Below are 12,432 nucleotides of genomic sequence, written 5' to 3' on the forward strand. Positions count from 1 at the left end.
ATTTTTTTTTTTTTTTTTTTTTTTTTTTTTTTTTTTTTTTTTGGTTCTAAATCTTATTGGCGTGTATAATTTTGTGAACGAACCACGCGAGCTCACCATTAAAGTTAATAAACTTAAGATTAATTTCCTACAAAAAATAAGATTGCAATTTGAAAATGAACATGGTCATGAAATTATTAGGCAATAACAAATTAACATGCCTACATTATGCTTGTGCAAAAGCTAATAACAATATTCGAACAAAAAGAAAAAGGTGATAATAATTTAAAGAAATATTCCGCTGACCCCACACAAGAAAAAGAACTAAGGTGGTAGATAAGGATTAGGAAATAAAGCATGAAAAAAAAAAAAGATGAAAGTAGATAAGAGAAAAAGCAAGTTCTCATGTGTCATATTATATATTTCAAAAAAAAAGAAAAAGAAATCTCTAATGTTATATAATTTTCAAAATGTGTATTCTTGCAAAAGCAATTTAGTTTGAACTCCAACTTATGAAAAGGGGCACTTGGCACCTGTGGCACTTGAACTTTTACTAATTGGTAAATTATTTCTTAAATTTTTATTTTTAAAACTATTTTATGAATTTAATAAAACGTTGCCTCAAATTGCGAACGACTTCTAAAATTTAGAAGAAAATATATGTATGCACATGATATGATGTGTTCTATTCTTATATATTAAATTATTATATTCACTATTCATCAAGCTGTTGGGACGTATGAGATGGTATTTTTATCCAAAGTTTAAAATGAGGTATTTTGTATCATTTTATTAAAATTATAAGTAGTTTTGTTAAAATTAAAAGTCCATGATTACCTTGCCAATTTGGGGAAAAAAATAAAGTTTGCGATAAAAAAATTGACAAAAAAAAAAAAAAAAGAATGACCTACCCACCCACCTGATTATATATTCTAGTCCGTTGAAATGCCTCTCACCTTCACTTCAAAATAAATAAGCATCTAACTTTGTCCTTGGCCTTTTTCATTGTCTGGAAAAGACATACAAAACCTAAAACAGAAACCATTCAACCCAGAACAATATATATAACAACTAACGCCATGGAAAAGACAAGCCATTAAAATTACTCCTAGTACGTGACGGCATTTGTCATGCCCAGTTAATTTTTTATTAAAGTTTTAGAACTATGAACAATTATGTATGTGTAATACATGCATCTATATATATATATATATATATATATATTATATGCTTAACTCGAGGAAGATGAAGTCGGCAAGTTACAACTAACTATCCATTATTTAAAAAAAAAAAATTATATTAGAACTTGTTAATTTACCAATCCATCCGAAAAGCTTAAGCTATTAGGAGGTGGGTCAACAATAGTTTTATACTTTAACACTCCCCCTCACGTGTGGACTAAACAATGAGCAATCGTGTGGATAAATTAATTGAAAAGTCCAACACGTGAATATTTAAGCCCGAGATATATTAAAGACCCAACACGTGATGACAATTTAAATGGGGATAAAGAGTGCAATTACGGAGGTTTGAACTCAGGACCTCCCGCTCTGATACTACGGTAGTTTACCAATCCATCCCAAAAGCTTAAACTATTAGGAGGTGGGTCAACAATAGTTTTATATTTTAACAAAACCTATCACATGTCAATGGAACAACATAAAGGAGTGTAATAGCTCAATTAATTAGTTTTTTAAGGTATTTTAAGACCCCCAAAAAAAAAAAAAAAACAATACGAGGGGTTTTGGCTATATGAACTTGAGAAAGCACTGAAACTTAGCAAATAATGTTCGGCAATACAAGTTTTAACATGATGAAATCATCAACTGCATGGATTGGATTAACTTTGGACATTGATAAAAAGGTGGTAAAGATTTCACCTTTTCTTTCAATAATAAGGGGCAGGGAACTCAATCATCTAAATAGATTTCGGTTGTTTGCTCTACACAATCTTTCGTACATATTATATGAGTAGCATATGTTTAAACATTAATTATGATATTTGTTAAAGCTTCAATTCGAGTTACGGGGATGATAGAAGCCAAACAATATTTATTATGTTTCTAATCCATTTTTTTTTCCCTAATTAAGGGCATTTCTCATCATCCAACTTTTGAGGTGGTAAATAATTAAGTTAAAAAATGTGTGCTCCAACTCAGAGCGGTAGAAAAGGCTTATAGTGAACTAAAACAACATTGCAAGGTGGGGGGAGCAATTCAACACATGACAATCGAGGTTTTTTTTTTTAGAAATAAATCCTAATGATTAACAAAGGATATTATAAGGAGCTAATTACTAATGTTCTAAGAGGCTTTTTCTTTTAATGGATATTTTCATTCAATAACTTGATGACCCTAGGATATAAGGTGTCTCAAACATCAACAATGATGGGTTCAACTAGTAAATTAGAATGACGCTCAAGAAGAAAAATGACAGTACACCTAGTTTCGAGCACACATATAGCTCTTTAAATAATATCTTTACAATTTATGGAATACTTTTGATAGATCGAGAACCGTTAATCGATAGCACTAAGGCAAACACAACATTGCAAAGAAACAAATATAACAATACACATATACTTATTCTGTTGAGAAATAAGTCAAACGGTTTAAATATATAAAACAAAATTCGAACATGAAAAACCTACCTCTGTTATTACAAAAAAATAAAAAATAAAAATACATCAACAATAAACAATGCATATATGACGCAAACAGCATCGCCTTTATAGAAAGTAAAAGACAACTACTCAAACAAACAACCCCAATAAAATATTTACAACTTGAGAAGCACTCACTAGAATAAGAGTAGTAAAGTTTAGGCGATATTGAACAACTTATTATTAGTCAATATACTTTAACCAATTAAATATACAAATATTGGGATGTCCATCATTGAAAGAAATAATATTAAGTGAAATTTCGTCCATACATACAGGATTAAAGAAGAAAAAAATTAAGCACAATGTCAAAAGTCCCGTTTATTCTATTGAAACTTTTTCTGTGTGGAGCCAGAATTAATTCCTCGTTTTACAATCATTGGCCCCAAAAATTTTCAATTACAAATGTACGTGCAAGTCCTACACAGTACTCCTTCACACCCACAATCTAACAAAATTACTTTAATGTCCGCTCCGTTATATATAGCCCCCCCAAATACCGACAAAAAAGGTGTAGTATCCGATCCTCCCGGCGTACGTTAGCTAAAACAGCACAATCATCTGACACGTGTGATCCAATCAAAGTCATTACCATGATCCCAGAAAAGCCCGCTTCAGATTTCTAGCGCGGCTTTGATACCCTGCGGTCGCATCTAAAGTGATAAACTTAAGTGCCCGTTAAACCCGTTTGGTTGATATATTTAAATATATAATTTTGATTCTCTTAACTGTTTTCCTCTCATGAAATATTTGAATAAAAAAAAATTTCCACCGATCACTCTAAATGTATCAAAATCACTAATTTAAAAGTACGAACCAAATAAACTATAAATTCTCACGACTTATTTATACAACAATAATAGTAAATAAAGAAAATAGACAAATATCCTTATATGTGTCTTGATTTACACTTCTTATTCTTAATTTATATATTTTTTAATCAAATAATTATATTAGTCAAAAGAATATTGATAAACCGTAAGGATAAAAATTTAAATTTATGCACTTTAAGAGTAAGTTGAATAATTTTTTTCAATAATAAATAATAAATGAAAGAAGAAAGTTTACTAGTGATATAAAATGAACAAGCTAACTAACCATTTTTGTTTTCATTTGTATTAAGTAACATATATTTATTAAGGCGGCGTTTGACAATTTTTTTATACTTTGTACACACCTTTTTTTTAATATTATTAAAATAGTAAAATATATTTTTAAAAAAATACTCACCACACACACCCCACCATTAAAAGAAAATATATTGCCTTCTAAAATTTATTGTGCCCTAATTTTTTAGAGGAACATAAATGACTTCTTAAAAGAGCCGCACTACAAAAAGGTACGTGGTTAGATTTTTATTTTTTTTTCTCTTAAAAATGATTGCCTTCTACACATACTTGTTTGAATTTTTTACCCACGACTAAATGCCAAGTATAGAAGACTGCGCTCATGGTTTTGTGGGTGTTAGTTCTTTTGTCGTTGGGTATCGTAATTACCTTCGACACAAACTTGTATGACTTTTTTACCCACGATTACATGCAAGTATAGAAGGCTGCCTTTGTGTTTTCAATGAACGCTTATTCATCAAAAAAGGAAAAAAAAAAAAAAAAGGAGAAGAACTCATAGTTTTATGGGTTTTTAGTTCTTTTGTCGTTGAGTATCATAATTATCTAACATTATGATGAATCATATTTAATAGTTTTCTTTGTCGTAGTATCTAATATCACGATTTTCTAATGTCACTGTTATACGTAAGTTTTTTTTTTGCGCCTTCAATATCAATTTTAATAACGGAATGAGTGAGTGAAAAAAAAAAAAAAAAAACTTCTTATTTTGTACCTAGCATAACGAATGATATTTTAATCATTTTTTGTTACAACAGATCGCTTGTTATATATCGGTCTTTTTATTTTTACGAGATTTACAACTATGGTATTCATTTTATACAAGAACATCATATAATTCTGAGTTTTAGTTTCCTAACCTTTTTTTTTTTTTTTTTTTTTTACAATTTTGTAGAAATCAATATCTATTGAAGCGGACAACATTCTTTTTAGTACGTATATGATTATATCACTGAAATTATTACTTACGAGGTAAAATAATTAGATATTATAAGTTATTTTCTCTTTTTGTACACATTTTTAAAATCACGAGATAATGTTTCTAAATATGTATAAGTATTTAACGGTAAAGCTGCTTTAATTCAATGGACTCAGGAAATTAGAAGGAAAAAGGTTTCAACATTGGGGGTCGTAATGTGGCAACTAAGGAGACAATTGATCTTTATAGTGATAATATTTCGATATAGTATCTTAATATATTTCTTGTACGGTAATTTTTTTAGGACACCACAAAAAATATTACAGTTTATTTTGAGATCTTGACATTTTGAATCACCCGTTAATGTTTGACAAGAATAATTTTTATGATCTTATATTATGCTCCTAGATTTTCTTTGTTTGTTGAAAATGGGTGTACGTACAACTAGAAGAAAAAACAATTTCGTACAACCTTTATAAGCAAAATGTTGATTCCTAAAAAAAGTAAGACATTGGATTTGTGAAAAAAAAAAAAGAAGTAAAACGTTCATACATAAAAAAAAAAAGGAAAACATTCGGATTTCTCAAGGAAAAATAATAATAAGAAGAAGTGTGATAGAAAATAAAACTCATAAAACATTTGTTTTTAAAGAGGGGTTATTTATTTGTTGGCAGGTGAACAAAGGATACAAATTAAAGTTTAATTGAAGGAATGGGGTAATTTAGTTGTATGGACTTTTTTGAAATTTTAAGAGAGCTATAACGAGTAGAATGAGGAGTGGTTGAATAATGTGTGTGAAAAGTAAAATAGGAAAAATATAGTTGTAGGAACTTTTTTAAAATTTTAAGAGGGTGTAACAAGTAAAATAATTGATGGTTTAAGAATGTATGTGTAAAAGGTAAATAAATGGGTGTTAATAGACACACACATTTATTAATATTGTACGTTTCTTAACACCAATCTATATATAAATCATATTATAAAAGTAAATAATGTGCAAAATTGGTACATCTTAATGAAAATCCAATTATTTATCATTGAACAATCAATACATACATTATTTTAAAGAAAAATTATCTTTTTTCATTATATTTTGTTAATTTTGTATATTATTTAACTCCAATACAACTAGAATGAATCTGGTAAAATATCCTAAAATTTTCTAGCACCTGTTTTAAATTTTCAATCCATGAAAAGCATAGTCAAAAAAGTTATACCTTTTCCTTTTAGAATAAAAGAAAAAGATATATACTTTATTCATACCGCCAAACCTATATTCACGCACCATAATTTTTCATCACATATTCACATTCCATTAAATTTAAGATATTTATTTGATGAGTAAAAAAAAAAAATTTAAGATATTTATTTATTGAGAATCTTTATAATAGAGAAGATTGTTTTGCTATACCAGTAAAAATTATTGTTTTTAACCATTGAACTAGTTTTTTAACGTTTAGATCTACACATGTTCATATAAAAAATTTATAATGTACGACACTACTTCTACTACATATCAGACAGTTGAAAAATTAATCAAACAGTTAAAATGAAATTCTTACAGGTGGAGAAAAATAGCCTTATCCACTACATATGCACTTCAAAAGATTTAAATCAATGTAACACGATCTCTAACGAATCATATGTCCTACCGCATAAGTATTAGGGCTAGTTTGACATTATTGTGCTATTAAAATTTTTGTTGTTGATATGCTGTTAATTACAAGTTGCTGTGACCAAAAGCATATAGTGTTTAGTAAATTTTTTTCAAAATTACTATAAATACCAGAAGCAGAAATTTATATGCTTAGTAAACTATGTATAAAATTGCTTTGGAAACGTATTATAGTTAAAAATTGACGTAATTTAGCACACATATTTATAGTTATTTTTATTTTTATTTTTAAGACTAATATTCATAATATTTTTACACTAAAATAATTAAATATATATATATATTAATTTATTATTTAAATATTTATAAAAATAAAATATTAAATTTAATATTCATGGTTGTTACTTTAAACATTTTGAAAATTATAAAAAATAATTGAGTAAAATTTAACATGGTATATTTATAACATATTTTAAAATTTAAATAAATATTTAAAAATATTTTTAATTTAGCATAAAAATAAAATGGTTAAAAAGAGAATTAAGTTTTATTATTGAGATTCTTTTAGTAAATTTAAATAATAACAACAAATATAATTGTGTAAAAGCAACTCATGACTTATTTATCTAATTTTATTGTTTCGGAGCAGTTTTTAAAAACTGTTAGACAAAAGTAGATTACAACCTCTTAAAAAGAGATAAAAGCAGCCTCTAAAAGATACTTCTCTAATTTTATTGTTTGGCAATAATTTTAAAAAACTGCTGAATAAAAACAAGATTTATCAACCCGGACCAGCTGCAACTTCTAAAAAAATAAAAAATAATAAAAAAAATAAAACAGCCTCTAAAACAATCCAGAAGGGCTCTTAGCCTATTAGGTTTCTTTTCCTCCTATCATCGATCCAAGGGTGACAAAATTGGCGCTCACGGCAACTTCAGTGAAGACGGCCGTGGAAGATAGCCACCAGGGTTTTCTCCTCGAAGGGAAGGGATGAAACTTAAGATGGTTGTGGGACTGGGACCCAGTTAACAACACAAAAAACTAAAAAAAAAAAAAAAAAAAGAAGAAGAAAAAAAAAATTTAAAAAATTGATTAATGAGCTTAGCGATGAAATGATGACGAGAAGGATAGTATTAGTCAACGGAAAGCAAAGCCAGCTCAATTCTCTCTCACAGATCCTTCTTTTGTTCACTTCCTCTGATTTTCCCCACTCTGACAAAATTTTTTTTTTTCCTTATTTTTTCTCTAAAACCCATTTCGCCGTACTTTTCCGGCCAATACAGACAGAAACAGAGAACCAAAACAAAACAGAGCCTTCTCTCTCTCTTTTCTTCTCTTAACAGCAACTCTGATGCGCTTCGTAGCGATTTTCTCCGAGGAGCGGGGACAAAGGAAAGAGGAGATTTGTTTTTGTTTTGGTTTGGTTTTTTCTTTTTTTTTTTTGGAGGAGCCAAAGGATTCGCGGGAAAGTGACGGAAAACAGAGATGTGGAGGACAGGCCGATAAATGTGAAGGAAATGGTGTGTTTTTCTGACACTGTGTCTGCAATCTGCATGAGAGAGAAAGAGTGAGAGAGCGAGAGAGAGATAGAAAGAGGAAGTTATTTGGTGGTGAAATTAAATGAGTTTGTATAGTAGAGAGAAGGTGGGAGATGAAAGAGATGGTTTATTTATTTATTTATTTTTTCACAATGAATGCTTAATTAATTGAAAGAAGCCGTTTGTTTCTCTCTCTCTGGGAGAGAATTAATTGCTGAGAGAGTTAGGGAAAAAGCGGTGTCCTCAGTTTTTTTCCATTTATTATTATTTTTTTACTACGTTTATATACAAAATCTCCGTCATCTTGTTGCTCAAAATTTATTTTCCTTTTCAGTTTCACTCTCTTTTCTCGTTCCCTGATCCAATCGTCTCTTTAATTCACCTGCTCTATGTATCTACGCTCTCTATCTTTTCTCCTCCACAAATCAAGGTTTTTTTTATTTTTTTTTATTTTTTTTAAAGAAATAAAATAAGAACTTGCCAGGATTACGATTACTAGAACATGGGCTAAAAGGGTTTTTTTTTTTTTTTTTTAAGAAATAAAATAAGAACTTGCCAGGATTACGATTACTAGAACATGGGCTAAAAGGGTTTTCTTTCTTTTCTCTGTTTTTGTTTTCGTTTTCGTTTTTAGTTCAGCTTTTGTTTACTGGGTTTTCTGAAGTTGTGATGTTTGGTTGCAGCGATTCTTAAGGTGACAGAGAAAGGTGCAAACTGCAAAACCAATCTTTTATGGTCCTGAAGGTACTAAGAATTTTCGCAAATATGTTTTCGTTCTATTAGTTGTTTGAATTAAATTTCTTTCTGGGTTTTTGTTTTTGTGTTTTGGGATCTGATTTAGATCTTTGTTATTCTCTCGTTTTGGTTTTTACCGACTTTTCTACTTCTACTATAGCTCATACTTTTTTCTTGTTTTTTTAAGTCTGGGTTCTCTTTTTTAAAGGGTTAGCTCTGATAATCATCGCTACTGGACAAAAAGATGGGAGTTTTTTTTTCTTATTTAAATATAATTGACAGTAAGATGGGAGTTATTTTGTAAGAAGACGACCTTTGTTTTGTTTTGTTGCCTTGTGTTTTGATTGAAAATTTTGAGCAATAATTTCAAGCTTTCAATAAAGTTCCAATTTTTTCCCGTCATTTTGCACACTGAGAAACTGACTCTTTAGATTCCCTACTGTTTGCCGAAATTTTTTCCCTTGGAGCCATTTTATTTGTCCGTCCTCTTTTTATTTTTCCCTTTTTTCTTCTTTTGGTTAGGGGGGTTGTTTGGAAGAACAACAATGAAGCTAGACGGGTTCTAGTACATTCACTCACCTGTTTTCAATGTTTTTTCTATACTTGAAACTTTTTTGTTAATCTTATTGTTTATTATATAGTTAGTTTGGTTTGTAAAGTGTGGTTGCGAATTGGGATTTTTTTTTCTCTGCAAATTATGGCTAAGTACTTGTGTTTCTTTTTTCTAATATTTTGGTTGATCTATATTGCTTCTTAGTTGTAATACGCCATCACCATCGTTTTTAAACCCTTTTTCTTCCATATAAAACAAATAAAAAAATTAGATACCCAGCCATGGAAACTGCCCATAACTCAGTTTGCTAACGAATTACTTTGTAATAGTATTTATTTATTTATTTTTGATAGTGGGTGTCAATTATTGTAGCAGAAGTCTGGTTGTATATTTCTTTGTTGTTTGCCACTGTTCTCAACCGCTCGCTGTCAATGTGACGAGTTTTGTGGTTCCATGTCTGCCTTTTGTGTTGTGCCACATCTTTACTTTAGGCTAATTAAATTTTGTTAATTCAGAGCTAGTGATGAAAGAAAGTATCTTTATAAATATTTGTTCTTATTCAAAGTTGGTCGTCTTTAGTTGCCTTTAACCTAGCTTCATGCATTTTATTGGGCAGAATCCATGCTTGAATAGCTCTGAAGATTCTCCGGTCATTTGCCATATATAAACTATGAAACTTGGTAAGTAACATTTGACTTCTTTATTTATGGTGTCAGGCATTAAAATTAGTACCCTTGTGTTTATTGAAGAATTCCTTCTGTTAGTTAGATGGGAAATAACTCTCTTGGCCTTTTGACTAATCTTTTTAGTTTTGATGTAAAACTTTTGATGTATTTTCAAGTTACCTTTACAAAGTTCGTCAACTTGGGAATTCTGATGTGTTGCAGAAAGAGAACCGGTGTTCGGCCACATAACCCTAGGCCACAAGTCTGATCCCAAATCATTTGGCTACAATGACCTCTCTCACGACTCCATTGGGTTAAAGTCAGGAAATGTTACAAAGGAAACTCAAAATAGGTGCGCGAGTGCTTTTAAGGACAATGAGAAGGATACAACTCAATTACTCTATGTGATGGGTGATGGAGATGGCGTGGCTGGATCCGAAGTTAATTTCAAAAATTGCAAGGAATATGAAGTCAAAAACTTTGGGGTTCCATTTGCTAAATCTTCACTGGAAATAGAATCATTAGAAAAGGGATCGGACGATTACACTGACAAAAGTGTTACAGAATGTGAAATGCCAGAATTCCAAGTTTGTTACAGAGAGAGTAGCTACAATTCAGTCAAGGATATCTGCATCGATGAGGGAGTACCTGCCCTGGACAATATCTTGTTTGAGAGTGGTGCAGATATGAAAAGTCTTTGCACCTTTGTTTTTCCTGATCAGGATCAAAATTCACAACTCAACAAAGGACGTGTAGATATTGGTGCTGCCAGTCCAAATGGTTTGAATTCTTTGACGAAAACTGAATCAGAAAAGGAGTTCATTAATGTTCTTGAGCCCAAGGATTTTATGCAGCAAGGTGAAGGAAATTGCGATGCAACAGACAAGATTGAAAATGATATTTCCAAAGATAAGGTATTTCCTGAGAATGCAATTCTGATGAAAGAGTTGGGAGCGGATAATTCTCACCCCTGGTCTCCTAGTTGGGATGGTGATGCGGCTGCGCAAGTTCAGGTATGCATCTCTTAGCCAATATGCTCGATGAAATCTTATTTGGCTAGCTCATGCACCATTTCATGGTTGTGAAATGAAGGAGTTCAGGATTTAAGTGTAGTGTTTAATGTTGCAATAATTTTACTTACAAGAAGCTGTAATGTCAGGGTCATAAAAGGATTTTGACAGTTACCCAAATATTAAATTTTTTATTTCTTATATTACTTTTCTGACATGACAATTTGGAGGTTGTTGTACTTATCTGCGGCAAAACTGTTTTTTTTATGCTGCGACTTGAGAAAGATTTTTGCTGGAAGTGAATTCGAAGTTGTAAACTTTTTATGTTCTAGAGTCTAGATTATGATGTATTTGGTTGCGTCTTCAATGCAGATATCAAGGGACAAAGCAAGTGAAACAACAAACACAATCAGTCCGGGTTTCGATTTGGCAGCTGAGAAGTTGAGTAATAGCAGTGAGGAAGCATTGGCAATACCCGTTCCCGTTTCTGAAGCTAAAGAATCAAAAAGTGGCAGCAGTCTTCCTAATGACTTGGCTTACAATAGTAAGGTGGAGAAAAGAAGGATTACTTTTGATTTCAGATCTTTAGCAACTGTACCTGTTGCCAAAGAAGAGTGTCCTCAAAATGGCATATCTGAACGCCTTGAAACTGAAAATATTTCCACAGTTGACGACGTGACGACTAATATGCAGTTTGTTTCGAGCCAAGTTCAACACGATTCGTCACCTCTAACGGGAACCAGAGAGGATTGTTTCCAAAATGCCGTCCATGAATGTGGTCAAACTCAAAATATGTCCGTGGTTGAAGATGGAAGTGCCAACGCACAAATTGTTCCAAGTAACGCTCAACATGAAGTAGCGAGAGAGGAGGTTCCTCAAAATGGTGTCTGTACTTGCGTTGAAACTCCCAATACTTCATCGGTCAACGATGATACTTCCGGGTTGCAGAAAGTTTCGAGTTCTCTTCAACATGTCACGGCCAGAGAGGAGGGTCTGCCAAGTACTGACACATTATGTTGTGAAACTCCAGATACACCCATGGTTGTAGATGGGATATCCGGTTCACAGGTTGTTTCGGGCCATTTCCAATACGGTGTGGGAGAGTCCAGTTTCTCTGCGGCGGGGCCTTTGTCAGGTCGCATAAATTATTCCGGGCCTATACCTTATTCGGGCAGCATCTCTCTTCGATCAGACAGCAGCACAACCAGCACTCGTTCCTTTGCCTTCCCCGTGTAAATACTAGCAACCATCTTTCTAGTTCTTGATCCATATTTGGCTTTGAACATTTCAAATCAAAACGGTTTTTCTGTTCTTGGTCATGCAGATTACAGTCTGAATGGAACAGCAGTCCAGTTAGAATGGCAAAAGCCGACCGAAGACATTTCCGGAAACATAGGGGTTGGAGGCAAGGCATTCTATGCTGTAGATTCTAATTCCTTTGGTCCCCCATCTATATATATTTTTTTAAAGTCAAAATTTTCTTAATGTTATTTGATCATATTATTGCTATACACATCACCTCTCCCTGTGTATTGGTGTGTAATGTGCACTAGGTTTGCAGTTTCTTGCTTTTCTTATTCTTCTTCATCATCATCATCATCATGCCAGTAGTTGCGGTGTAAGCAATATTTT

The 12,432-nt window shown here is 31.6% G+C and overlaps 1 protein-coding gene across 3 annotated transcripts; it reads left to right on the plus strand.

Moving 5' to 3' along the window:
• The first annotated feature begins 7,418 nt into the window (after nucleotides 1–7,418).
• Nucleotides 7,419–12,343, plus strand: LOC21409136. 3 transcript variants are annotated; one of them, XM_024162496.1, is made up of 6 exons: nucleotides 7,419–7,819; nucleotides 8,521–8,581; nucleotides 9,742–9,805; nucleotides 10,013–10,803; nucleotides 11,173–12,032; nucleotides 12,125–12,343. In XM_024162496.1, the coding sequence occupies exons 3-6, from the start codon at nucleotides 9,796–9,798 to the stop codon at nucleotides 12,231–12,233; spliced, it is 1,770 nt and encodes a 589-aa protein (XP_024018264.1). In that variant the 5' UTR covers nucleotides 7,419–7,819; nucleotides 8,521–8,581; nucleotides 9,742–9,795; the 3' UTR covers nucleotides 12,234–12,343. The 3 variants fall into 3 exon arrangements, with proteins under 3 accessions (XP_024018264.1, XP_024018266.1, XP_024018265.1); XM_024162498.1 differs by lacking the exon at nucleotides 7,419–7,819 and adding an exon at nucleotides 7,875–7,943; XM_024162497.1 differs by lacking the exon at nucleotides 7,419–7,819 and adding an exon at nucleotides 8,149–8,267.
• Nucleotides 12,344–12,432: the final 89 nt, after the last annotated feature.

The sequence above is a fragment of the Morus notabilis genome, unplaced genomic scaffold, assembly GCF_000414095.1.
Source record: "Morus notabilis unplaced genomic scaffold, ASM41409v2 Scaffold73, whole genome shotgun sequence".
In the NCBI taxonomy this organism is placed as follows: Eukaryota; Viridiplantae; Streptophyta; class Magnoliopsida; order Rosales; family Moraceae; genus Morus; species Morus notabilis.

Coding starts and splice junctions, on each gene's coding strand:
- LOC21409136 (XM_024162496.1), top strand. Junction 10,804..11,172: donor ATGCGGCTGCGCAAGTTCAG/GTATGCATCTCT, acceptor TCTTCAATGCAG/ATATCAAGGGACAAAGCAAG. Junction 12,033..12,124: donor CGTTCCTTTGCCTTCCCCGT/GTAAATACTAGC, acceptor TTGGTCATGCAG/ATTACAGTCTGAATGGAACA.